At 43.5% G+C, this 26,908-nt stretch overlaps 1 protein-coding gene across 5 annotated transcripts in view; it reads left to right on the plus strand.

Annotated features, from left to right (window-relative positions):
• SMARCC1 (SWI/SNF related, matrix associated, actin dependent regulator of chromatin subfamily c member 1) overlaps positions 1 to 26,908 on the plus strand; it is a 198,865-nt gene that overhangs the window by 39,528 nt on the left and 132,429 nt on the right. For 3 of the 5 annotated variants that reach the window (XM_021934459.2, XM_031663390.1, XM_031663389.1), the window contains 4 exons: positions 3,067 to 3,152; positions 12,853 to 12,934; positions 14,474 to 14,566; positions 22,621 to 22,690. In XM_021934459.2, the coding sequence (XP_021790151.1) occupies positions 3,067 to 3,152; positions 12,853 to 12,934; positions 14,474 to 14,566; positions 22,621 to 22,690 (331 nt within the window). The remainder of the gene's footprint in view (positions 1 to 3,066; positions 3,153 to 12,852; positions 12,935 to 14,473; positions 14,567 to 22,620; positions 22,691 to 26,908) is intronic. The other 2 variants (XM_031663388.1, XM_031663391.1) reach the window with 1 other exon arrangement.

Genomic DNA, 26,908 nt, shown 5'->3' on the forward strand with positions numbered 1-26,908 from the left:
ATAGTTTTTAAAGAAAAAAATGCATGGGTGTTTCTAATAACACTTCATCCTATTTCGCCTATCTGATGCTCAGTTTATATTGCTTATACCTTCATAATGTGGAAATTATTCACCATTTCATTTAATTTGAGGTATATTTTTAATCCATAAAGCACAGATCTCTTGAATTGTGGCATAGATTTTAGCTATTAGTTAAATATAGTTTTATATAGTTACACCACATTTTTATGGTCATTAAAATATCATAATAGGCTAGGTGTGGTGGCTTATGCCGGTAATCCCAGCACTTTGGGAGGCCAAGGTGGGCGGATCACTTGAGGTCAAGAGTTTGAGATCAGCTTGGCCAATATGACAAAACTTTGTCTTTTAAATATGCAAAAACCAAAAAAAATTAGCTGGGCGTATTGGCACTCGCTTGTAATCCCAACTACGTGGGAGGCTGAGATATGAGAATTCCTTGAACCCGGGAGGCAGAGGCTGCAGTGAGCCATGATCACATCGCTGTACTCCAGCCTGAGCGACACAGTTGAGAACCTGTCTCAGAAAAAAAAATAAGTATAATAAAAGTGTTCACTTACAATTTTTGTATAATTTATGTTTTTATTTTTATTTTTTTGTTGAGACAGTCTCACTATGTCGCCCAGGCTGGAGTGCAGTGGTGTGCTCTTGGCAACCTCTGCCTCCCGGGTTCAAGTGATTCTCCTGCCTCAGCCTCCCGAGTAGCTGGTATTACAGGCGCCCGCCACCACGCCTAGGTAGTTTTTGTATTTTTAGTAGAGATGGGGCTTCACCGTGTTGGCCATGCTGGTGGAAAACTCCTCACCTCACATGATCCACCCGCTTTGGCTTTCCAAAGTGCTGGGATTACAGGCGTGAACCACCACGCCTGGCCTAATTTTTGTATAATTTATAGTCAAGAATCTATAAGGTGAAAAACTCTACTATCTCTATATTTATTTTTTTGTTTCCTTTTTTTTTTCTTGTGGCAAAGTTTCACTTCCTTGCCCAGGCTGGCCTCAGAACTCCTGTCTTCAAGCACTCCTCCCTTCCTCCCTGCCTTCTTTCTCAGCCAGAGTACTGGGGTTATAGGTGTTTTCTTTTGGAACATTTTGATTTACGTTTTTTATTAAAAAAATTTTTTTTGAGATAAGGTCACACTCTGTCACTCAGCCTGGATTTGTCACCATCACAGTTCCCTGTAGCTCAACTTCCCATGCTCATGCAATCCTCCCACCTCAGCCTCCTGCGTAGGTGGGACACTACAGGCATGTGCCACCATGCCCAGCTAATTTTTATATTTATATTTATATTTGTATTTGTATTTTTTTGAGACAAGTTCTGGCTTTGTTGCCCAGGCTGGAGTATAGTGGTGTGGTCTCAGGTCACTCCAACCTTTGCCTCCCAGGTTCAAGCCATCCTCCTACCTCAGCCTCCCAGTAGCTGGGACTACAGGCACACTCCCCTCATGCCTGGGTAATTTCTTTTGCATTTTTTGTTGAGACAGGGTTTCACCATGTTGCCCAGGCTGGTCTTGAACTCCTGTGCTAAAGCCATCTGCCCGCCTCGGCCTGCCAAATGCTGGGATTAAACTTTTTGTAGAGGTGGGATCTCACTGTGTTGCCCAAGCTGGTCTCAGATTCCTGCGCTCAAGTGATTCTTTCACCTTGGTGTCTCAAAATGTTAGAATTACTGGTGTGTAGCTAGGCGCGATGGCTCACGCCTGTAATCACAGCACTTTGGGAGGCTGAGGCGGGCAGATCACTTGAGGTCAGGAGTTCGAGACCAGCCTGGCCAACATAGAGAAACCCTGTCTCTACTAAAAATACAAAATTAGCCGAGCGTGGTCACGCATGCCTGTGATCCCAGCTATTTAGGAGGCTGAGGCAAGAGAATCACTTGAACCTGGGAGGCAGAGGTTGCAGTGAGCCGAGATAGCACCATTGCACTCCAGCCTGGGCAACAAAAGCGAAACCCCGTCTCAGAAAAAAAAACAAAAACAACAACAACAACAACAAACTGCTCCTGGCCTAAATTTAGCTTTTTAAAATCTTTCTTTTGACAGACTATTTACTCAAATTATAGTATGTTTATGGAATTTAAAAGGAATTCTTTTGGGAGGGATATGAGGTCTTGCTATACTGTCTAGGCTGGTTTTGAATTCCTGTGCTCAAGTGATTCTTTCATCTCAGCCTCCCAAGTAGCTGTGACTATAGGTGTGAGCCACTGTACTTGCTACCAGAAAGTAGTTTGAATTCAGTTTATTTTATTTCATTCCGTTTTTCTTGAGACAGCATCTCACTCTGTCGTCCAGGCTGGAGTGCAGTAGGGCGATCAGGGCTCACTGCAGGCTCAACCTCTCAGACTCAAGTGATCCTCCCACCTCAGCCTCCTGGATAGGATTACAGGCATGTGCCACAATGCACAGCTAATTTTTTTTTTTTTTTTTTTTTTTTTTTTTTTTTTTTGAGACGGAGTCTCGCTCTGTAGCCCAGGCTGGAGTGCAGTGGCCGGATCTCAGCTCACTGCAAGCTCCGCCTCCCGGGTTTACGCCATTCTCCTGCCTCAGCCTTCCCGAGTAGCTGGGACTACAAGCGCCCGCCACCGCGCCCGGCTAGTTTTTTGTATTTTTTAGTAGAGACGGGGTTTCACCATGTTAGCCAGGATGGTCTCGATCTCCTGACCTCGTGATCCGCCCGTCTCGGCCTCCCAAAGTGCTGGGATTACAGGCTTGAGCCACCGCGCCCGGCCTGCACAGCTAATTTTTAAAATTTTTTTCTAGAGACTGAATCTCCCTATGTTGCCAGACTGGTCTTGAACTCCTGGGCTCAAGTGATCCTCCTGCCTTATGCTCCCAGAGTGTTGGGATTACAGGCATGAGCCTCCATGCCCAGCCTAATCGACTTTTAGAAAAACTTATTGATTCCTCAGTTTATTCAAGAAGATATTTAAGGAGGTTGTTTAATTAATATGTGTTTATATCTTTGAATTTATAAAACTTAGGATTCAGACATGAGTAATTTTGTCAGAAGCTTTATTTTTCTCATGTGTAATTTGTATCATTTTTAGGCAAAGTGTTTCATGGATTTCAAAGCTGGAGGCACCTTATGTCACATTCTTGGGTCTGCTTACAAGTATAAAAATGAACAGGGATGGTAAGTTTTTGTATTTGTTTGCATGTTTTGATCTTAAGTTATTTACTTTTAAGTCCTATTTCCTTGTGTTAGAAAATTCTGTAAGCACATTATGATTAAGGTGTTTTACCAAGAGCCCTAATTTACCTTGTTTCTACATCCAAGAAAAATGTCAGCCAACCACGTATGTATTTACTTACTTATTTTTGAGACAGGGTCTTAAAAATAGGACCAAGGCTGTCAGCAAGGCTAGAAGTGCAGTGGTGCAATCTCAGGTCACTGCATCCTCCGCCTCTCAGATTTCGACCAATTCTCATGCCCCAGCCTCCTGAGTAGCTGGGACTACAGGCATGCACCACCATGCCTGGCTAATTTTTCTATTTTTAGTGGAAACAGGGTTTTGCCATGTTGTTCAGGCTGGTCTCGAACTCCTGGCCTCAAGCAATCCACCCACCTCTGCCTCCCAAAGTGCTGGGATTACAGGGATGAGCCACTGCACCTGGCCACAACCATGTATTTATTAGGCAAGTGATTTCTTTTTTTTTTTTTTTTTTTTTTTTGAGACAGAGTCTCGCTCTGTTGCCCAGGCTGGAGTGCAGTGTCGTGATCTCAGCTCACTGCAAGCTCCACCTCCCGGGTTCACGCCATTCTACTGCCTCAGCCTCCCGAGTACGTGGGACTACAGGCACCCACCACCACGCCTGGCTGATGTTTTAGTATTTTTTGTATTTTTTCATTTTTAGCTAACATGGGGTTTCACCGTGTTAGCCAGGGTGGTCTCGATCTCCTGACCTCATGATCTGCCCGTCTCGGCCTCCCAAAGTGCTGGGATTACAGGCGTGAGCCACTGCGCCCAGTGTGATTTCTTATATTTGATTTTTATAATAACAGGTATACATTATTAGCAAATTAGAAGGTAGGCTTGCCAGGAAATGTGTAAATGTGTATAATGAACTCATACATTATGTTTGAAGTGGATAGATAGTATTTTTGTTTGTTTTGTTTTTTTGAGACTTAGTTGCGCTCTTTCGCCCAGGCTGGAGTGAAGTGGTGTGATCTTGGCTCACTGCAACCTTTGCCTCCAGGTTCGAGTGATTCTCCTGCCTCAGCCTCTTGAGTGACTGGGATTACAGGCACCTGCCACCATGCACCCAGCTAATTTTTGCATTTTTAGTAGAGATGGAGTTTCACCATGTTGGCCAGGCTGGTCTCAAACTCCTGACCTCAGGTGATCCACCTTCCTTGGCCTCCCAAGGTTCTAGGATTACAGGTATGAGCCACCGTGCCTGGCCAGATAGCAGTTTTAAGAGATCAAGTTAGCTAGGCCTTCAAGAGTGTTCCATTTTGCTATCCTCAGGACAGTGATAAAAGGAGAAATACATATCTCTGCCTAGATCAGTGTTGGAGATAGATTGAGAATCCCTGCAGGTGTTCCTGCCATTTTGCTCCCTTCAGTCTTTTCCCCTTTTCTAGCTGTCTCTCTTGGTACTATTTCTTTTTTTTCCCCTTGAACTCTGGGGTTTCCATCAGTTGCTGGGACTAGTGATGTTTGACGATGATGGTCCTGAGCTGTAGGGTTGTCAGGGACATACTTCACAGGGTAGGATTGGGGGAGTGGAGTATATTGTCTTGAAATTGTTTGGTATTTTCAGTTGAGTTAGCTGTGCACAGTTTATAAGCTTAGCATCTTTCCAGGAGAATACACATGTAATTTATATATTTTACTTTCAAAGTTAAGCTAACCCCATACTTTATGGCTGGGAAGTGCAAATAAATATTTAGATCAACAATAAGGACAAGTGTGCAATTAAACTATTTATATAGTAAATAGGACATATAAACTAACGTGTATTTACTGAAACTTTTTATATATGGATGGTGTTGAATAGATGTTGATTTGGATCACTTGAGGTCAGGAGTTCGGGTCCAGACTGGCCATCATGGCGAAACCCCGTCTCTACTAAAAATACAAAATAAATTAGCCAGACTTGGTGGCGGGCACTTGTAATCCCAGGTACTCAGGTGGCTGAGACAGGAGAATCACTCGAACCCGGGAGACGGAGGTTGCAGTGAGCTGAGATTGCGCCACTGCACTCCTGCCTGGGCAACAGAGCAAGACTCTGTCTCAAAAAAAAAAAAGATATTGACTAAAAGCATGAGTCTTTTTTGTTTTTGTTTTCAGAGGTAGCTCTCTGTTTTCCAGTTCTGTGTCTAGCTCTGATGTTGAACCTCTCACGAGGGTATTCCCTGATCTAGGACCAACGGCATGTTTCAGTACTCGTAGAGATGGTTTGTTCTCTACTCTTGACTCTGGGTTCCCGGTTGGAACTCTTTCTGTCCCTAGTTCTTGTTCAGCTTCTATCACAAGTCCTGACCTGGACACTTAAGGACAGAATTCCAAAGTGATTTGATTTTTCATAGGTCACGTATTGTGGAACTTGCTTTGTGTCTATAGTTTCTGCACAATGAAAAAAAAATTTTTTTTTGAGACAGAATCTCGCTCTGTCACCCAGACTGGAGTACAGTGGTGTAATCTCGGCTCACTGCAACCTCTACCTCCCAGGTTCAAGCGAATCTCCTGCCTCACCCTCCTGAGTAGCTGAGATTACAGGTGCCTGCCACCACACATGCCTGGCTAATTTTTGTATTTTTAGTAGAGACTAGGTTTCTCCATGTTGGCCAGGCTGGTCTTGAACTCCTGACCTCAGGTGATCTGCCTGCCTTGGCCTCCCAAAGTGCTAGGATTACAGGCTTGAGTCACCGTGCCCGGCCACAGTGAAATATTTTTATCTGAAATCACTTGCAGTAGTTTAGAAAGATATGTATAATACAGGTCGGGCGCAGTGGCTTGCGCCTGTAATCCTAGCACTTTGGGAGGCCAGGGTGGTCTGATCACGAGATCAGGAGTCAGAGATCATCCTGGCCAACATAGTGAAACCTCGTCTCTACTAAAAATGCAAAAATTATCTGGGCATGGTGGCATGCGCCTGTAGTCCCAGCTACTTGGGAGGCTGAGGCAGGAGAATTGCTTGAACCTGGGAGGTGGAGGTTGCAGTGAGCCGGGATCGCGCCACTGCATTCCAGCCTGTCAACAGAGCGAGACTCCGTCTCAAGAAAAAAAAGAGAGAGATACATATGTAATAACGATTTCCTTAAAATTAAAAGTGGGGCTAAAAAAGACGTAAAGGATAGGGTTAGCATTGTCAGGAATAAGAATTTTTCCGAGTCTCTTATGCAGATTGTGCCACAATAATTTCCTTTCAGGTATAGTTATGTATCCAGTTTCAGTGTGTACCTTCTCTCATCTCTTGTGCCTCACACTTGAAGTGAGTGCATATGTTAGTAACTTCCCCACTCTGTTTGGATATCTGAATGCTGACCTGTCATTCTGACCATGCCCTGACTTGCCCCATGCCTAACATGCCTCTCAGAACCTTGTGTGTGTTCTTTAATTGAACCTCACAGTCTAGGTTGCATTTCTGGCTTTAGGTCCAAAGTTTGCTGGTTTCGTTATTATGGCAAGCACTATTTTCTTCTTATTTCATTGTGGTTCTGCTTTCTTACTGACTTCTCAGTAGTCTTTGTTTTAGTCGCTAATGGCATGAAGCTCTAATGTCATGCATATGAGGTTGAATGGGAATACCTGGTAATTACTAGCATATTTGTGAAGAGACTGTACATATTAATATTACAGAATTGGCCAGCTGTTGTGGCTCATGCCTGTAATCCCAGCACTTTGGGAGGCTGAGGTGGGCGGATTGCTTGAGCCCAGGAGTTTGAACCCAGCCCAGGCAACATGGGAAAACTCAGCCTCTACAAAAAGTAGAAAAATTAGCTGGGTATGGTGGCACATGCCTGTAGTCCCAGCTGCTTGGGAGGCTGAGGTGGGAGGATCACTTGAGCCCAGGATGTAGAGGCTGCAGTGAACCAAGATTGCACCACTGCACTCCAGCCTGGGTGACAGAGACCCCGTGTCAAAAAAAAAAAAAAAAAAGAAATTACAGAATTGAAATGTTAAGTTTGATCTTTCTGGATGTTTCTAAATAGGCAAAATCAATGAGTGTCTTATTAATGGTTTTTCTCCTGAAGGATAAAACTTTGTATAGATTTGAAGTGTAGTTATATGTAACTGAAGGATAACAAGTTTGACCTATTCATGGAAATCCAAACAGATCTCCCAAAGGAGAGATTAAATACCAAGTTCAATTAAGTAATAGAGAATTGACTTTAGTGCCCACGTGCCCAGAGATTAGGATGTTGTTTATTTTTCCCTACAGTTCTAAAGAGATTGTTACTTTTTTTTTTTTGAGATGGAGTCTTGCTTTGTCACCCAGTGAGCTGGAACACTATCTTGAATTTACCAAGAATGTTTAAATTAAGTTTTGCTTTCTAATAATGCAGAAAGGTGTTCAAGCTTCAACCCGAAAGAGGAATGCAAATTAGAACTATAATCATTAGGCCGGCGTGGTGGCTCACGCCTGTAATCCCAGCACTTTGGGAACCCAAGGCGGGTGGATCACCTGAGGTCAGGAGTTGGAGACCGACCAGGCTGGCCAAAATGGTGAAACCTCGTCTCTACTAAAAATACAAAAAATTAGCCGGGTATCGTGACGGGTGCCTGTAATCCCAGCTACTCGGGAGCCTGAGGCAGGAGAATCGCTTGAACCTGGGAGGTGGAGCTTGCAATGAGCTGAGATCTCACTGTTGCACTCCATCCTAGGCAACAAGCGTGAAACTCCCTGTCAATTAAAAAAAAAAACACAAAAACTATAATCATTAAATATTTTAAAATCTATCGCAGATTGACAAAGATTAAAAGGTGAGGTAATGTAAAATAAAAATAAGTACATAGTTGGCTACTGAGAGGAAGAAAGCATAATACATTCTTAGTGGAACTATAAATGAGTACCATTTTATTGGAAGATGATTTTGCCAGTTGTGTTACGTTTGTATTATGTTTCTTACTATTTCAACTTGAGTATCTCTAATTCCTTACAAATCCATCTGACTAGTACTAGGTTCTAGAAGAATCCCATAGGAGGGCTCTAGAAAAAAAAAAAAAAAATCAACTGGAAAGAGATATTCTTGCCCTATGTTATCACAGTCCTATAGAGAAAAGCAAATAAATACATTTTCCTTTTCTGACTTTTTTTTTTTTTTTTTTGAGACAAGGTCTCGCTGTGTCGCCCAGGCTGGAGTGCAGTGGCATGATCTCGGCTTACTGCAAGCTCCGCCTCCCGGGTTCACGCCATTCTTCTACCTCAGCCTCCCGAGTAGCTGGGACTACAGGTGCCCACCACCACGCCCGGCTAATTTTTTTGTATTTTCAGTAGAGACAGGGGTTTCACTGTGTTAGCCAGGATGGTCTTGATCTCCTGACCTTATGATCTGCCCGTCTCGGCCTCCCAAAGTGCTGGGATTACAAGCGTGAGCCACCGTGCCTGGCTTTTTTTTTTTTTTTTTTTTTTTGAGACGGAGTCTTGCTCTGTCGCCAGTTCAGAGTGCATAGGCACCATCTAAGCTCACTGCAACCTCCATCTCCCAGGTTCAAGCTATTCCCTTGCCTTAGCCTCCCAAATAGCTGGGACTGTAGGTACATGCCACCATGCCTGGCTAATTATGTTTTAGTAGAGACAGGGTTTCACCATGTTGACCAGGATAGTCTCTATTTCTCGCCCCCATGATCCGCCCGCATAGGCCTCCCAAAGTGCTGAGATTACAGGAGTGAGCCACTGCGTCCCGCCTTTCTGACTTTTTAAATCTTTGGCCATTTAAACTGTAAATGCAAGCTCTCAGTTGAGGGTTTACTAATTAATATAAAAGTCTTCTGCATTGTTTCCTTTTGTCAATCTACTGGGCAATATCTTGCTGTAGCCTTTCAATCTAAGGCAATAAATATGCATTGTGTGTCAAAAGGAATTACAGGCTGGTGGGAAGCCAAGGTGAAAGGTTCGCTTGGGCCCAGGAGTTGGCGACCAGCCTGGGCAACATAGAGAAGCCCTGTCTCTTGAAGAAATTTTAAAATACTACCCCAGAAAGGTAGCATGTACCTGTAGTTCAAGCTCCTCGGTAGGCTGAGCCGAGAGGACTGCTTGACCCCAGGAATGCAAGGCTACCTACAGTGAGCTGTGACTGAACTGCTGCAGTCCAGCCTGGATGACAGAGCAAGAGTCTATTAAAATATATATATTAAATAAAAATAGAAAATTTTTAAAAAGTTCCTCTACTAACTGTATTCCTCCAGTTTTATTGCCTCTCGTGAGTATATTTAGGGCTACCTCTAGAAAATGGTCCGAATAGGGCTGGGCACGGTGGCTCACACCTGTAATCCCAGCACTTTGGGAGGCCAAGGTGGGTGGATCACGAGGTCAGAAGATCAAGACCATCCTGGCTAACATGGTGAAACCCCGTCTCTACTAAAATACAAAAAATTAGCTGGGCATGGTGGTACATGCCTGTAGTCCCAGCTACTTGGGAGGCTGGGGCAGGGGAATCACTTGAACCTGGGAGGCGGAGGTTGCAGTGAGCCAAGATCGCGCCACTGCACTCCAGCCTAGCAACAGAGCAAGACTAGCAAGACTCTGTCTTTAAAAAAGAAAGAAAGAAAGAAAGAAAATGGTCCGAATAAAAATAGTCTGTTTTTTTTTTGAGACCGAGTGTCACTCTGTTGCTCAGGCTGGAGTGCAGTGTCGCAGTCTGGCTCACTGCAAGCTCTGCCTCCTGGGTTCACGCCATTCTCCTACTTCAGCCTCCTGAGTAGCTGGGCCTACAGTTGCTTGCCACCACGCCCAGCTAATTTTTTTTTGTATTTTTAGTAGAGACAGTGTTTCACTGTTAGCCAGGATAGTCTTGATCTCCTGACCTTGTGATCCACCCACCTCGGCCTCCCAAAGTGCTGGAATTACAGGCGTGAGCCACTGTGCCCAGCCTAATCAGACTCTTTACCACTGGATGGATCCCAAGTGAAGAGTTTATTCCATAGAAGTTGTGTAAAAGGGCGTCAGAAGGAAACTTCTAAAGGGAAAAACAAAAATGCACTGAGCCAAGTGCAAGACAACAATAGAGCCAAACAGTTTTGTGGGGAAGTTACTAAAGCCAGTCTCAAATAAGGAGCTTTGTACGATGACAGCAAGCTAGACTACCCTGGAGACCATCCCCACAGGATGGTCTAGTATGCTGTACCCCAAAAGGGTGGCAAACATCCTAGTAGGATCAGGTGTGGTAGCTCACACCTATAATCCGAGCACTTTGGGAGGCTGAGGCAGAAGAATCACTTAAGGCCAGGAGTTCAAGACTAACCTAGCCAACATAGCAAGACCCCATCTCTATTAAAGAAAGAAGAAAAGAAAAAAACATGAAAGATGGCCAGGTGTGGTGGCTCACATCTGTAATTCCAGCACTTTGGGAGACCGAAGCATGTGATCACCTGAGGTCAGGAGTTCGAGTTCAGCCTGGCTGACATGGTGAAACCCTGTCTCTACTAAAAATACAAAATAACTGGGTGTCATGGAGCACGCCTGTAATCCCAGCTACTCGGGAGGCTGAGGCAGGAGAATCGCTGGAATCCAGGAAGCAGAGGTTGTGGTAAATCGAGATCACACCACTGCATTCCAGCCTGGGCAACAGAGTGGGACTCCATTTAAAACAACAACAACATAGAAGATAGGCTTAGCTTCATAGAGCAAGTGACTTGGGGACAGATTCTGGAAGTGATAGTGTCAGGCCCATTGAGTGGGTAGTAACATCCTGGAAAGGCTATAGAGTTTAAAAAGAAAGATTGGAAGTGTGGGGAACATCTCCAGGATAAAATAGCATGACATGTGAGTTAAGCGTATGAGCTCTGGACTCAGACTGCCTAATGCTAGGTAGTATCTGGTAATGATTAAGAAAATTATAGGCCGGGCGCGGTGGCTCAAGCCTGTAATCCCAGCACTTTGGGAGGCCGAGACGGGCGGATCACAAGGTCAGGAGATCGAGACCATCCTGGCTAACCCGGTGAAACCCCGTCTCTACTAAAAAATACAAAAAACTAGCCGGGCGAGGTGGCGGGCGCCTGTAGTCCCAGCTACTCTGGAGGCTGAGGCAGGAGAATGGCGTGAACCCGGGAGGCAGAGCTTGCAGTGAGCTGAGATCCGGCCACTGCACTTCAGCCTGGGGGACAGAGCGAGACTCCGTCTCAAAAAAAAAAAAAAAAAAAGAAAATTATAACTGGGCCAGGCGTGTTGGTTCACCTCTGAGTGAACCAACTGAGGCAGGAGGATTGCTTGAGCTCAGGAATTTGAGACCAGTTTGGACCAACATAGTGAGACCTTTGGCTTTACAAAAATAAAAATAAAAAACAATTACCTGGGTATGATGGCTGGTGCCTGTGGACCCAGCTACTCAAGGCTGAGGTTGAGGTGGGAGTGTCCCCTGAGCCCAGGAGTTCAACGTTACAGGGAGCTCTTACTGCACCAGACCTTTCCAGCCTAGATGACACAGTGAGACTTTGCCTCCAAAAACAAAAATTATAACTATAGCTAACATTTATTGATCAGTTACTTTATATTAAATTTAAGCACTGTTGTAGTATATACCTCATTTAACCTTCACAAAAACCCACAGTAGGCTATTACATTTATGAAGCAGTCAATCCTTGGGTTAACAAATTGCTCAAGACTAATGTAGTTTTCCACAATCCTTACTTTCAGTCACTAAGCTCTACTCCTCTCCTGGATGTTAGTGTTAAAAGAACTAAAACAGAGCAAAAACAAAGTAGGTATTGAATAAAAAGTAAGGAGAAACAGGCGTTAGACTTTGTAAAGATTTAACCACATGGAGGTGACATGCTTGGGAACTTAATGTAAAGAGACATTGGAGAAGAGTTTCAAGTAAAGGTAAATACATCAGTTTTACCACATTTAGGAAGACAGTGCTTGTTATTCATACTTGCGGGTTTGGTATACCCCCAGCAATCAAGTGATTTCAGATTAAGGGATAGTCTCTGCTCTTGACTGTTACTGCGGCCAGTTAAAAATTTTATTTGGAGAAACCTTGTCTGTTTAAATCACGTCTTACAGCTGTATCAGAATTAAATACCCAAGATGCTTTCCTTTATCTAAGAGAACACAGATACTGCTGAATTTGAACAAATGATTTTTTTTTTTTTTTTTGAGACGGAGTCTTGCTCTGTCACCAGGCTAGAGTTCAGTGGCATGATCCTGGCTTACTGCAACCTCTGCCTCTCGGGTTCAAGCGATTCTCCTGCCTCAGCCTGCAGAGTAGCTGGGATTACAGGCGTGCTCCACCATGCCCAGCTAATTTTTGTATTTTTAGTAGAGATGGGATTTCACCATGTTGGCCAGGCTGGTCTTGAACTCCTGACCTTGTGATCCGCCCGCCTCACCTCCCAAAGTGCTGGGATTGCAGGCATCAGCCACTGTACCCAGCATGGATCTGTGAACTACTTTTCTGTAAGATGTAAGGTGTCTTAGATTTAAGGAAAATTAGATATGTCATGGAATTGATACTTCATTTTTACTGAGGTGGGTCTTAATATCTCTTTTATAAGGGTGTTGATACTGTGTATTCTTATATTACTGAGAGAATATCTCACACGTTTTGTAGAGTGTTATTTTAATTTCCAAATCTTTCTAACTCATTTGCATCGAATTCTAAAACCAAGTATTCATTTGTGTTTAAGGTGGGAGACAAATTAACTAGGGTTTTTCCTTTTTTTTAGGCGGAGGTTTGACCTACAGAACCCATCCCGAATGGATCGTAATGTGGAAATGTTTATGAACATTGAAAAAACATTGGTGCAGGTAACTTGGAAACTTAGGTTATTTAAAAAGTTTGCCTTTAATGTATTTTCAGTTTTAAGATTGGCGGGCTGGGCGCAGTGGCTCACGCCTGTAATCCCAGCACTTTGGGAGGCTGAGGCAGGCCTCCCAAATCACGAGGTCAGGAGATCGAGACCATCCTGGCTAACATGGTGAAACCTCGTCTCTACTAAAAAAAAAAAAAAAAAAATACAAAAATTTAGCTGTGTGTGGTGGCGAGTACCTGTAGTCCCAGCTACTTAGGAAGTTGAGGCAGGAGAATGACGTGAACCCAGGAGGTGGAGCTTGCAGTGAACCAAGATTGCGCCACTGCACTCCAGCCTAGGCAGCAGAGCGAGACTACGTCTCAAAAACAAAACAAAACAAAAACAGATTGGCTTTATTGGATTGCCAAAAGAACAAAGGAAGAAAATGTTCTGAAAGGTATTGTTTTATTATTTTTATGGGTGTTTGGGGATTAGAGCTATGATTAATCTTGTCTTTAAGACTATTAAAATTTATGGTGAAATAATTTATAATTTTCTTCATTAATTTTACCTAATGTATTGTTTGACTTGCCTTTATTTTATTTTTATTTTTTTTGAGACAGGATCTCACTCTGTCACCCAGGCTGGAGTGCAGTGGTACGGTCATAGCTAGGCTCACTGCAGCTTTGAACTGTCGGGCTCAAGTGATCCTCCCACCTCAGCCTCCCCTGTAGCTGGGACTACAAGCACACGCTATCACACCTGGCTAATTTTTTGTATATTTTGTAGAGGTGGAGTTTTGCCGTGTTGACCAGGCTGGTTTCGAATTCATGAATTCAAGTGATTTGCCTGCTTGGCCTTCCAAAGTTTTGGGATTACAGGCATGAACCACTGAGTCCGGCCTGCCTTCATTTTATTTGGTTTAAGCACTCTTCCATCCTGCTGTTCACTTGACTGAATATTTTCTTTGGGTTTGTTCCATGGTTGTACCATAAATACACATATTATTTCTCTAACTGTATTATAACCTGGAAAAAAGAATGCTTAATGTCCTTATTTGTGTTTCCTAATATGTTCATTGTTTAATAATTTATGGTGATCACTAAATTAACCTTCCTGGGGAGAGGTAGCTGGCAAAAATTCAGTTAGATGTTACTGTTAACTTAATATGTGAAAGTTGTTTGTCTCACAGATTCTTAGCTAGGGAAACAATTGGATATGTTTTGTTTGTTGGGTGAGAGTTTTTTTCATGATTTGGGGAGTCAACATACATGTTTTGTCATTGCTATTTTTAAGATTAACTGTAATCCCCTTCCATAGCTAAAAACACTACATTAGACCATTAAAGTAAATTTGGGTAAAATTGGGGAGGAGGATTAATCTGGCAATCTGGTGTGGTATCTTAATGAAAAAGCTGCTGAATTTCTTTAGGTCATGCTTCTCAATATTTTTTGTGGCAGAAAAGGTTATCTGGGGATGGTTTGTGTATTACATAAATAATGTGATATTATTTCAAAACCAAGAGAATTTGAAAGTCTGTTCTTTTCATCCTCAGAACAATTGTTTGACCAGACCCAACATCTACCTCATTCCAGACATTGATCTGAAGTTGGCTAACAAATTGAAAGATATCATCAAACGACATCAGGTAATAGACACAATCACTTTAGATAATAATAGACACGATCACTTCATTTTGTAATTGTAAGCCTCTAATAAATGTCAACCATAGTAATGCTTTGGATTTCTTGATATATTTACATCAAAATAAATTTTTTTCTTGAGTTTTTATTTCTCTTTTTAGAGGTGAGGTGTCACTGTGTTGCCCAGGCTGGAGTGCAGTGGCACTATCCTAGCATCCTTGCTCACTGTAGCTTTAGACTCCCGGGCTCAAGAGATCTTCCAGTTTTTGTGTGTGTGTGTGGTTTTTTGTTGTTGTTGTTGAGAGAGTCTTGTGTTGTCGCCCAGGCTGGAGTACAGTGATGCGATCCCGGTTCATTGCATCCTCTGCCTCTGAGGTTCAAGCGATTCTTGTGCCTCAGTCTCCAGAATTGCTGGGACTACAGCTGTGTGCCACCATGCCTGGCTAATTTTTGTATTTTTCGTAGAGATGGGATTTTGCCATGTTGGTGAGCCTGGTCTCGAACTCCTTACCTCAAGTGATCTGCCCACCTCAGCCTCCCAAAGAGCTGGGATTACAGGCATGAGCCACCGTGCCTGGCCACGATGGTTTCTCACTATGTTCCCAGGCTGGTCTTGAATTCCTGGCCTCAAGTCATCCTCTAGCCTCGCCCTCCCAAAGTATTAGGATTGATTATAGGTGTGAGCCACCATACCTGGCCTCTTTTTGAGTTCTTAAAGTAGCAGTGTTTTTTTTCTCTCCACTCATCTTTAGCTTTTAGCCTAGAGTAGCATTTAATAAAGTCATTGGTATGGAGTCTTTAGTCTTATTGTGAAGTGTGCTTACGTAGACCTAAGGAAACCAATGTATTCTATATCACAGAGCTCTATCTACATCACAGAGATTATAAAGTCAAATAGAGTTGGTAACATAATTGGTAGGAAGAAATGACATATTACTTTCAAGTAATCGTGTCTCCCTTAACCCCGCATTTTATGTATTCTGTTACATACATGATTTAAAAAAAAGCAATTGATGGCCAGGCGTGGTGGCTCATGCCTGTAATCCCAGTACTTTGAGAGGCCAAGGCGGGTGGATCACAAGGTCAAGAGATCGAGACCATCCTGGTCAACATGGTGAAACTCGTCTCTACTAAAAATTAGCTGGGCATGGTGATGCGCCTCTGTAGTCCCAGCTACTGGGGAGGCTGAGTCAGGAGAATTGCTTGAACCCAGAAAGTGGAGGTTGCAGTGAGCTGAGATGGCGCCACAGTACTCCAGCCTGGTGACAGAGCGAGACTGTGTCTCGGAAAAATTCTGCCCCCTCAAGCTTACTTTGTCTTGATACAAATGTACTAGTACTGTCTTCTGACATCTTAGCCTTCTTCTTCTGACTTCCTTTTAGGCTGAGACTTTGGTTATTTACTACATGTAAGTTTACGATTACACGTGACTAAACTGTAATTAAGCCCATCACATAGTAATCTAGCTGAGGAGACTTATGTAGAAGATAATTTTCTGAAACATTCCTTGTGTGACAGAGTTTTATGTATCCTTAGAATTGGTTGAGAAGCCTCATGAAATGTCTTTTTTTCCTGCTGCAAAAGAGATTACCAATTGAATTATGTTTTAGCATTTAGTAAAATATCTTGCATGTTCTGAAAGTTAATGTTTCTAGTACTGCATACAATTAAAGATTGAGTATATTCATTCTTTTATATATGATATCTCAAAGTGTAAGGTAATATAATTATTTTATCACATTGAGCAATCTGAAGTCCAGTTCCTCTTTTTACTAGTATTATGGCTTTGAACAGATCCCTTAAACCTCTCTCTTTTGGAGTATCTTTTTATTGGATTGACTGTCAAATGCAGTTTATATGTGGAATGTTACCAGGACAGGAGTGGAACAAATTGATTGCTGTTTCTTGCCTTGAACCTGAAATTACCTACTCTTTTTGCTACCAGGTTGTACTGGAAACATTTTATGTATTGTCCTACAATTTATGCTGAATATTTAGCTGTTTTTTATATATGTATATATATATATATTTTTTTTTTTTTTTGAGGTGGAGTCTCGCTCTGTCACCCAGGCTGGAGTGCAGTGGTGCAATCTTGGCTCACTGCAAGCTCTGCCTCCCGGCTTCAAGCCATTCTCCTGCCTCAGCCTCCCGAGTAACTGGGACTACAGATGCATGCCACCTTGCCTGGCTAATTTTTTTTTTTTTTTGTATTTTTAGTAGAGACAGGGTTTCACTGTATTAGTCTCGGTCTCCTGACCTTGTGATCCGCCTGCCTCGGCCTCCCAAAGAGCTGGGATTACAGGCGTGAGCCACTGTGCCCGGCCTTAGCTGTTATATTTTTGATGAAACCTGCCTTAGTGATTGTTTTCTAGGCATACCCTCCAGAGGGATGCAGAGGTCTAACTGGCTTCTTAGAATCTTAGGAAAGAGACCTTAATAGGTCATAATAATAGTACCTTCATTGATTTGATGATCAGGCCTTTATGTGTAAGCATTTTAAATGAATTAACAGGCTGGGCACCGTGGCTCACGCCTGTGGTCCCAGCACTTTGAGAGGCCAAGGCAGCCAGATTGCTTAAGCCCAGGAGTTCAAAACCAGCCTGGGTAACAAGGCAAAACCTCTACAAGATGATAAGTAAATGAACCAACAGCTCACATTGATTGAGTACCTTCAGTGTTCCCAATGCCTTAATTCATTGTATTTGTTAATTCAGTTGTAAAGAATTCTAATGATATAGGTGTTATTGTTATTACTTTGTTTCTTTTTTGTTGTTGTTCTTTTTTGTTTCTTTGTTTGAGACAGAGTCTCACTCTGTCTCCCAGGCTGGAGTGCAGTGGCGTGATCTCAGCTCACTGCAAACTCCAATCCCCGGGTTCAAGCGATTCTCCTACCTTAGCCTCCCAGGTAGCTGGGACTACAGGCATGTCCCACTACGCCCTGCTAATTTTTGTATTCTTTTTTTTTTTTTTTTGAGACGGAGTCTTGCTCTGCTGCCCAGGCTGGAGTACAGTGGCCGGATCTCAGCTCACTGCAGGCTCCGCCTCCCGGGTTCACGCCATTCTCCTGCCTCAGCCTCCCGAGTAGCTGGGACTACAGGCGCCTGCCACCTCGCCCGGCTAGTTTTTTGTATTTTTAGTAGAGACGGGGTTTCACCGTGTTAGCTAGGATGGTCTCGATCTCCTGACCTCGTGATCCACCCATCTCGGCCTCCCAAAGTGCTGGGATTACAGGCTTGAGCCACCGTGCCCGGCCCAATTTTTGTATTCTTTAGTAGAGACAGGGTTTCACCATATTGGACGGGCTGGTCTCGAACTCCTGACTTTGTGATCTGGTCAAAGTGCTGAGATTACAGTCATGAGCCACCTTGCCCGGCCTTCTTGTTGTTCTTTTTTTAACAACAGGCGTGCTCCACTGCACCTGGCTAGTTTAGTTTTATTTTTGAAGAGACATGGTCTTGCCTAGGCTGATCTCAAGCTCCTGGCCTCAAGAGATTCTCCCTGCCGCCTCGGTCTCCCAAAATGCTGGGATTATAGGCATGAGCCATGGAACCCACCCTGCAGCACACACTCCCCCCCACTCCTTTTTTTAAATGGAAGGTTTGTGGAAACTGTGTCAAGCGAGTCTGTTGGTGCCATTTTCCCAATAGCATGTGCTCACATTGTGTCTGTGTATCACATTTTGGTAATTCTCACAATAGTTCAAATTTTTTTAGTTGTTTGTTTGTTTGTTTTGTCACCCAGGCTGGAGTGCAGTGGTGCGATCTCAGCTCACTACATCCTCCACCTCCTGGGTTCAAGCAGTTCTCTGCTTCAGCGTCCCGAGTAGCTGGTATTACAGGCACCCGCCACCACGTCCAGCTAATTTTTGTATTTTTAGTAGATACGGAGTTTCACCATGTTGGCCAGGCTGGTCTTGAACTCCTGACCTTGTGATCCTCCCCGACTCGGCGTCCCAAAGTCCTGGGATTACAGGTGCGAGCCACCACTCCTGGCTTTTTTAGTATTATTGTATATGTTATGGTGATCTGTGATAGATGCTATTTGATATTATTTTAATTGCTTTGGTTTAGCACAACACCCATAGAAGATGGTGAAGTTAATTGATAAATGTATGTGTTCTGACTTCTCCACTGACTGGCTACTCCTCTCTCTACCTCGTCCCTGAGACCCACAAGTATTAAAATTAGGCCAATTAATAACCCTACAATGACCTCTAGCTGGTCAAGTCAAAGGAAGAATTGCTTATCTGTCACTTTAAATCAAAAGCTAGTCGTGATTTAGTTTAGTGAGGAAGGCATGACAAAAGCCAAGATAAGGTGAGAACTTGGCTTCTTAAGCCAAACAACCAAGTTTTTAATGCAAAGGAAAAGTTTTTGAAGGAAATTAAAAGTGGAACTCTAGTGAACATGCAGATGATACGGTGCAAAACATGCTTATTGCTGATACTGAGAAAGCTTCAGTGGTCTGAATAGGAGATCAAAGCAGCCCAACATTTCCTTAAGCTAAATTCTAATCCAGAACAAAGGCCTAACTCTCTTCAATTCTGTGAAGGCTGAGAGAGGTGAGGAAGCTGCAGAAGGAACGTTTGAAGGTAGCAGAGGTTGCTTAATGAGGTTTAAGGAAAGAAGCCGTTTTCAGAACATAAAAATACAAGGTGAAGCAACAAGTGCTAATGTAGAATCTGCAGCAAGTTATCCAGAAGATTGAGCAAAGATAATTGGTGAAGCTGGCTACACCAAACAACATATATTCAGTGTAAATGATAGTCTTCTATTAAAATAAGATGCTATTTAGCGTCTTATTTTTAAGATGCTATGCATCATATTTATAAGATGTCATAGTTAGAGAAGTCAATGCCTGGCTTTAAAGCTTCAGCCAGGCTGTTTTGGGGCTTAATGCAGTTGGTGACTGTAAGTTAAAGCCAATGGTCATTTGCAGTTCTTACAATCCAAAGGCCGTATAGATAATGCTACATCTTCTTTGCCTGTGCTCCATAACAAAACTGCAAAGCCTAGATGACAGCACATCTATTTACAGTATGGTTTACTGAATACTTTAAGCCCACTGTAGAGACCTACTGCTCAGGAAAAACAATTTCTTTTGAAATACCACTGCTCATTGACAGTCACCTAGTCACCAAAGCCTCTGTTGGAGATGTACAAGGAAATTAATGTTATTTCCATGCATAGTAACACAACTTCCATTCTGCAGCCATGTTTTAAGGAGAAATTCAACTTTCAAGTCTTGTTACTTAAGGAATACATTTTGTAAAGATATAGCTGCTATAGTTAATGGTTCGTATGATGGATCTGGGCAAAGTAAATTGAAAATCTTCTGGAACAGATTCATCATTCTAGATGCCACTAAGAACACATGTGATTCATCAGAGGTCACAATATCAACAGTAACAGAAGTTTGGAAGAGGTGGATTCTGACCCTCATGATTGACTTTGAGGGGTTAAAGACTTTAGCTACAGACGTGGTTCAAATAAGAGAACTGGAATTTGAATTGAAGCCGGAACATGTGACTGAATTGCCGTGATCTCATGACCAAACTTGAACATATGGAAGAGTTGTTCCTTATGGATGAACAAAGTGCTTTCTTGACATGGAATCTACTCCTGGCATAATTGCTGTTAACATTGTTGAAATGAGAACAAAGGATTTTAAATATTACATAAATTTACTTGATAAAGCAAACAGCAGGGTTTTGAAAGAAATTCTACTGTGTGTAAAATGCTGTCAGCATCACATGCTACAGAGAAATCGTTTGTGAAAGTAGTCAACTAATGTGACAAACTTTACTGTTGACTTATCTTAAGAAATTGCCACAGCCACCTTAACCCTCAGCAACCACCACCCTGATCAGTCAGCTGCCAGCATCATTGAGGCAGTATCCTCTATCAGCAAAAAGACTGATTTGCTTAAGTCTCAGATGATTGTTAGCATTTATTTTTTTTTCTTTGAGGTGGCATTTTGCTCTTGTTGTCCAGGCTGGAGTGCAATGGCGTGATCTCGGCTCGCTGCAACCTCTGCCTCCGGGGTTCAAGGGATTCTCCTGCCTCAGTCTCCTGAGTAGCTGGGATTATAGGCACCTGCCACCACACCCAGCTCATTTTTTGTATTTTTAGTAGACACAGTTTTCACCATGTTGGCCAGGCTGGTCTTGAACTTCTGACCTCAGGCGATCCACCCGCCTCGACCTCCCAAAGTGCTGGGATTACAGGCGTGAGCCACTGGGTCCGGCTGTGATTGTTAGCATTTTTTAGCAATAAAATATTTTTAAATTAAGGTATGTACGTTGTTTTCTAAAACCGTGTAAACATAACTTTTGATTTTTGTTTTGAGAGACAGGGTCTCTCTCACTCTCTTGCCCAAGCTAACGTACAGTGGCATAATCATAGTTCACTGCAACCTTGAACTCCTGGGCTCAAGTGATCCTCCCACTTCACCTCCTGAGTAGCTGGGATTACAGGCATTTTTGCCTGGCTATTTTTTTTTTTTTTTTTTGAGACGGCGTCTCGCTCTGTCACCCAGGCTGGGGTGCAGTGGCTGGATCGCAGCTCACTGCAAGCTCCGCCTCCCGGGTTTACGCCATTCTCCTGCCTCAGCCTCCCAAGTAGCTGGGACTACAGGCGCCTGCCACCTCGCCCAGCTAGTTTTTTTTTTTTTTTTGTATTTTTTAGTAGAGACGGGATTTCACCGTGTTAGCCAGGATGGTCTCAATCTCCTGACCTCGTGATCCGCCCATCTCGGCCTCCCAAAGTGCTGGGATTACAGGCTTGAGCCACCGCGCCCAGCCTGCCTGGCTAATTTTTAAATTTGAGACAAGGTCTCACCATGTTGCCCAGACTAGTCTTGAACTCCTAGGCTCAAGTGATCCTTTCACCTCAGCCTTCCAAAGTGCTGGGATTACAGGTGTGAGCAGCTGCGCCTGGCCTAAATGTAACTTATTTTTTATTTTTTTGAGACGGAGTCTCACTTTGTCCCCCAAACTAGTGGTGCCATCTTGGCTCACTGCAAGCTCTGCCTCCTGGGCTCAAGTGATTCTTCTGCCTCAGCCTCCAAAATAGCTGGGATTACAGGCATGTGCCACTACACCAGCTAATTTTTGTATTTTTAGTAGAGACATGGTTTTACCGTGTTGGCCACTCTGGTCTCGAACTCCTGACCTCAAGTGATCCACCGGCTCAGTCTCCCACAGTGCCAGGATTACAGACATGAGCCAGCACACCTGGCCATAAATGTAACTTTTATATACGTCAGGAAACTAAATTTGTGCAACTAATTTTGTAATACTTTATCACAGTGATCTGAAACTGAACTTGACAATATTTCTGTGTTATGCTTGCACATAGTCCTAGCTTATGGCTCAAGGCCAGAAACGGCATTGATTCACTTTAAATAATGATAATTTGTGATGACCTTGGAAGTAATTTTAAGAAGTAGTAGTACCTGGCTAGACACAGTGGCTCACACCTGTAATCCCAGAACTTTGGAAGGCCAAGGCAGGCGGCTCACCTAAGGTCAGGAGTTCAAGACCAGCCTGACCAACATGGTGAAACCCCCTCTCTACTAAAAGTAGAAAAAGTAGCCAGGTGTGGTGGCAGGTGCCTGTAATTCCAGCTACTCAGGAGGCTGAGGCAGGAGAATTGTTTGAACCCAGGAGATAGAGAAGGTTGCAGTGAGCCAAGATCGTGCTGCCACACATTCCAGCCTAGGTGACAGAGCAAGACTCCATTTCAGGAAAAAAAAAAAAGAATTAGTAGTACCCATATTACTGATATGGGTACCCAGAGAGAGAGAGATCTGTAGAGAACTAGCTAATGGATGCTCGAATTACTTTTTCTATACAGCAGTCTAAACTGTGTAGACAATTTCTTGGTTTATTGTTGTTAATCACTATTTTTTTTATTTGACTAAAAATAAGCAATACTTTTTAAATAAAGTCTATAAGTAAAACCATGCTTTTAGAATTTGTATGGAATTTGTATCTGGGATCCCATAGTTCATTTACCATGTGCTTTATTTTTGTGGTTTTTGTTCATTTGCTTTCCAGGGAACATTTACGGATGAGAAGTCAAAAGCTTCCCACCACATTTACCCATATTCTTCCTCACAAGATGATGGTAAGTTGGTTTTGCGTTGTGAACGGATAAGCTCATACATCATACCATATGGATTTTATGTCATATCCTCAAAGTCTTAAACAGAATAACCAGCTGTTTATTTGTTTTTGTTTTGTTTTGTTTTTAAGATGGAGTCTCTGTTGCCCAGGCTGGAGTGTAGTGGCGTGATCTCAGCTCACTGCCACTTCCACCTCCCGGGTTCAAGAGATCCTCCTGCTTCAGCCTCCTGAGTAGCTGGGAATACAGGCGCCCGCCACCATGCCCAACTAATATTTGTATTTTTATTAGAGATGGGGTTTCACCGTGTTGGTCAGGATGGTTTTGATCTCTTGACCTTGTGATCCGCCCACCTTGGCCTCCCAAAGTGCTGGGTGTACAGGTGTGAGCCACTGCACCCGGCCAACATTAACTTTTAAAAGATGTAGTAGAAGCTGTGCCTAGAGGAACATTTATTTCTTTATATTAGGAAAAGAGAAAGGTTAGAAATCAGTGGTCCAAACATCTTTCTCAAGAAGTTAGAAAAACACCACCAAATTAAACCTAACGAAAAAAGGAAATAATAAAAGAGCAAAAATCAATGATGTAGAAAATACACATTAGTGAGATATTCAGCAATGTCAGTGGTTCTTATGAAAGACTAATAAGGCCTGGACGTGGTGTCTCATACCTGTAATTCTAGCACTTCTGGAGGCCAAGGCAGGTGGATCACTTGAGGTCAGGAGTTTGAGATCGGCCTGACCAAAATGGTGAAACCCCATCTCTACTAAAAATACCAAAAATTAGCCGGGTGTGCTCGCACCTGTCTGTAACCCCAGCTACTTGGGAGGCTGAGGCAGGAGAATCACTTGAACCTGGGATGCGGAGGTTGCAATGAACCAAGATCTCGCCACTGCACTCCAGCCTGGGCGACAGAAGGAGACTCCATCTCAAAAAAAAAAAAACGGACTAATAAGGTGGTTAAATCCAGGTGTGGTTGTATGTGCCTGTGTTCAGCTCCTCTGGAGGCTGAGGTGGGAGGATCACTTGAGGTCAGGAGTTTGAGGCTGTGGTGTGTGATAATTGTGCCTGTGTATAGCCATTGCACTCCAACCTGGGCAACATAGTGAAATCTTATGTCTTAAAAAACAAGGCCTGGTGCTGTGGCTCAGGCCTGTAATCCCAGCATTCTGGGAGGCTGAGGCAGGTGGATCACCTGAGGTCAGGAGTGCAAGACCAGCCTGACCAACATGGTGAAACCTGGTCTCTACTAAAACGACAAAAATTTAACCGGGAATGGTGGCAGGTATCTGTAATCCTGGCTACTCGGGAGGCTGAGGCAGGAGAATCGCTTGAACCTGGGAGGCGGAGGTTGCAGTGAGTTGAGATTGCGCCATTGCACGCCAGCCTGGGTAATAAGAGTGAAACTCTCTCTTACAAAAAAAAAAAAAAAAAAGAAGATTCCTATTGGTAAAAGAGGAAAATATCTAAAACCTAAGTTAAAATAATTAGATGAGTGGATAAACAAAATGTGGCATATACATACAGTGGAATTTTTTTTTTTTTTTTTTTTTTTTTTGAGACGGAGTCTTGCTCAGTTGCCCAGGCTGGAGTGCAGTGGCTGGATCTCGGCTCACTGCAAGCTCCGCCTCCCGGGTTTATGCCATTCTCCTGCCTCAGCCTCTCGAGTAGCTGGGACTACAGGCGCCCGCCACCACGCCCGGCTAGTTTTTTGTATTTTTTAGTAGAGACGGGGTTTCACAGTGTTAGCCAGGATGGTCTCGATCTCGTGACCTCGTGATCCGCCCGTCTCGGCCTCCCAAAGTGCTGGGATTACAGGCTTGAGCCACCGCGCCCGGCCAGGAATTTTTTTTTTTAATTTTTTTTGAGACAGAGTCTTTGCTCTGTCACCCAGGCTAGAGTGCAGTGGTGCGATCTCAGCTCACTGCAACCTCCGCCTCCCGGGTTCAAGTGATTCTCCTGCCTCAGCCTCCTGAGTGAGACTCCGTCTCAAAAAAAAAAAAAAAAAAAAAAACCCAACAAAAAAACCCAATTCTGTTCTTCTAGCTAAGCTAATTTCAATTAATTATTATATTAACTGTATGATATGCTAATTAACTGTATTTTATATTATACTAATTATTATATTAACTGTATATTTTTATTTTCTGTATTTGTGTTGCTCTGGCATTTGATGCCCTGGGGAGAGATTGCCCTTTTGAGGGCTAGCTAATTTCTAAAGATAATAACTTCTCTAGGAGCACATCTTTCATATGTAAACCAACCAATCTGAGTATGTAGCTGTAACCATCTTCTTATCTAACTCACACACCAAACCAATATTTCCCCTTTTCTAAATCATTCCAGGGCGAGGTACTAGGCAATTAGAGACAATCTCTGTGCCCCAGTGTTTCTTGGAATTATTCAGCCATCCCCACCCTAAACTGTTTACTCTGCCCCGTGTTACCTTTTCTATGGAAACCCCAATACAGGCTTTGGCTTAGGCTTCCCCTTGTTCCTGTCTTCTACCTCTTGACTATTGTGATGCCTCTGCAGTGGCTCTGCATGGTATGTTCTTTCCCTTCTTTTGGGATATGTAAGTAATTCATTTTTCAATGGCATTGGCCTTACTCTTGTCATTCAGCCATACTTCTATAAATTAATTCCTGGGTATAAATTTATAATACCTGGGAAGAGAGTGAGTTTACATCTCACACCTCTTGTTGTTTCTGCTATTAGGAAATTTTTCAAAGACAATTAAAAAAATTGTCTTGGCCGGGCGCGGTGGCTCACGCTTGTAATCCCAGCACTTTGGGATGCCGAGGCGGGCAGATCACGAGGTCAGGAGATCGAGACTACAGTGAAACCCCGTCTCTACTAAAAATAAAAAAAATTAGCTGGGCACGGTGGCGGGCGCCTGTAGTCCCAGCTACTCAGGAGGCTGAGGCAGGAGAATGGTGTGAACCCAGGAGGCAGAGCTTGCAGTGAGCCGAGGTCGAGATCGCGCCACTGCATTCCAGCCTGGGCTATAGAGCGAGACTCTGTCTCAAAACAAAACAAAAAAAACCAAAAAAAATTATCTTGATAAAAATCAAAAATTTTTTTGGCCGGGCACAGTGGCTCACGCCTGTAATCCCAGCACTTTGGGAGGCCAAGGTGATAGTTTACCTGAGATCAGGAGTTTGAGACCAGCCTGACCAACATGGAGAAACCCTGTCTCTACTAAAAATAAAAAAACTTAGTCAGGCGTGGTGGCGCGTGCCTGTAATCCCAGCTACTTGGGAGGCTGAGGCGGGAGAATCGCTTGAACCTGGGAGGCAGAGTTTGCGGTGAGCCGAGATCACACCATTGCACTCCAGCCTGGGCAACAAGAGTGAAACTCCATCTCAAAAAAGAAAAAAAAGTCAAAATTTGTATCAAAGTCAGCTGTGGTTAGGAAAGATATGTTTTCTTGTTTTTCTTATTAAAGTACATAGTCTTTGACAAGATAATCAGTATTCTGAAAGTCAGCTTTTACTAGTCAGAATACCACCAAGACACTCTTAACAGAACGGGACAGGTAGTTTAGGTAGTGGGGATTTAGAAAGATCCTCTGGCCCCTTCTTTTCTTTTTTCCTCTGCCATGTTGAGTTACCAGGTTAGGGAACAGGACCTGATTCTGTCATTTTCACCTTTTGTTTTGAGGTGGGGACTCACTCTTGCCCAGCCTGAAGAGCAAGAGTGCACTTATTAATAGCTCACTGCAGCGTCAAACTATAATGCTCAAGTGATCTTCCTGCCTCAGCCTCCTGAGTAGCTGGAAGTATAGATGCACACCACCATGCCTAGCTATTTTTTTTTTTTTTTTTTTGAGACGGAGTCTCGCTCTGTCGCCCAGGCTGGAGTGCTGTGGCCGGGTCTCAGCTCACTGCAAGCTCCGCCTCCCGGGTTCACGCCATTCTCCTGCCTCAGCCTCCCGAGTAGCTGGGACTACAGGCGCCCGCCACCTCGCCCGGCTAGTTTTTTGTATTTTTTTAGTAGAGACGGGGTTTCACCGTGTTAGCCAGGATGGTCTCGATCTCCTGACCTCGTGATCCGCCCGTCTCAGCCTCCCAAAGTGCTGGGATTACAGGCTTGAGCCACCGCGCCCGGCCGCCTAGCTATTTTTATTTTTAAATTTTTTAAGTGACCGAATCTTACTTTGTTGCCCAGGCTGGTCTTGAACTCCTGGGCTCAAGTGATCTTCCTGCCCCTGCCTCCAGA

The sequence above is a fragment of the Papio anubis genome, chromosome 2 (genome assembly GCF_008728515.1).
Source record: "Papio anubis isolate 15944 chromosome 2, Panubis1.0, whole genome shotgun sequence".
NCBI classification, from domain to species: Eukaryota; Metazoa; Chordata; class Mammalia; order Primates; family Cercopithecidae; genus Papio; species Papio anubis.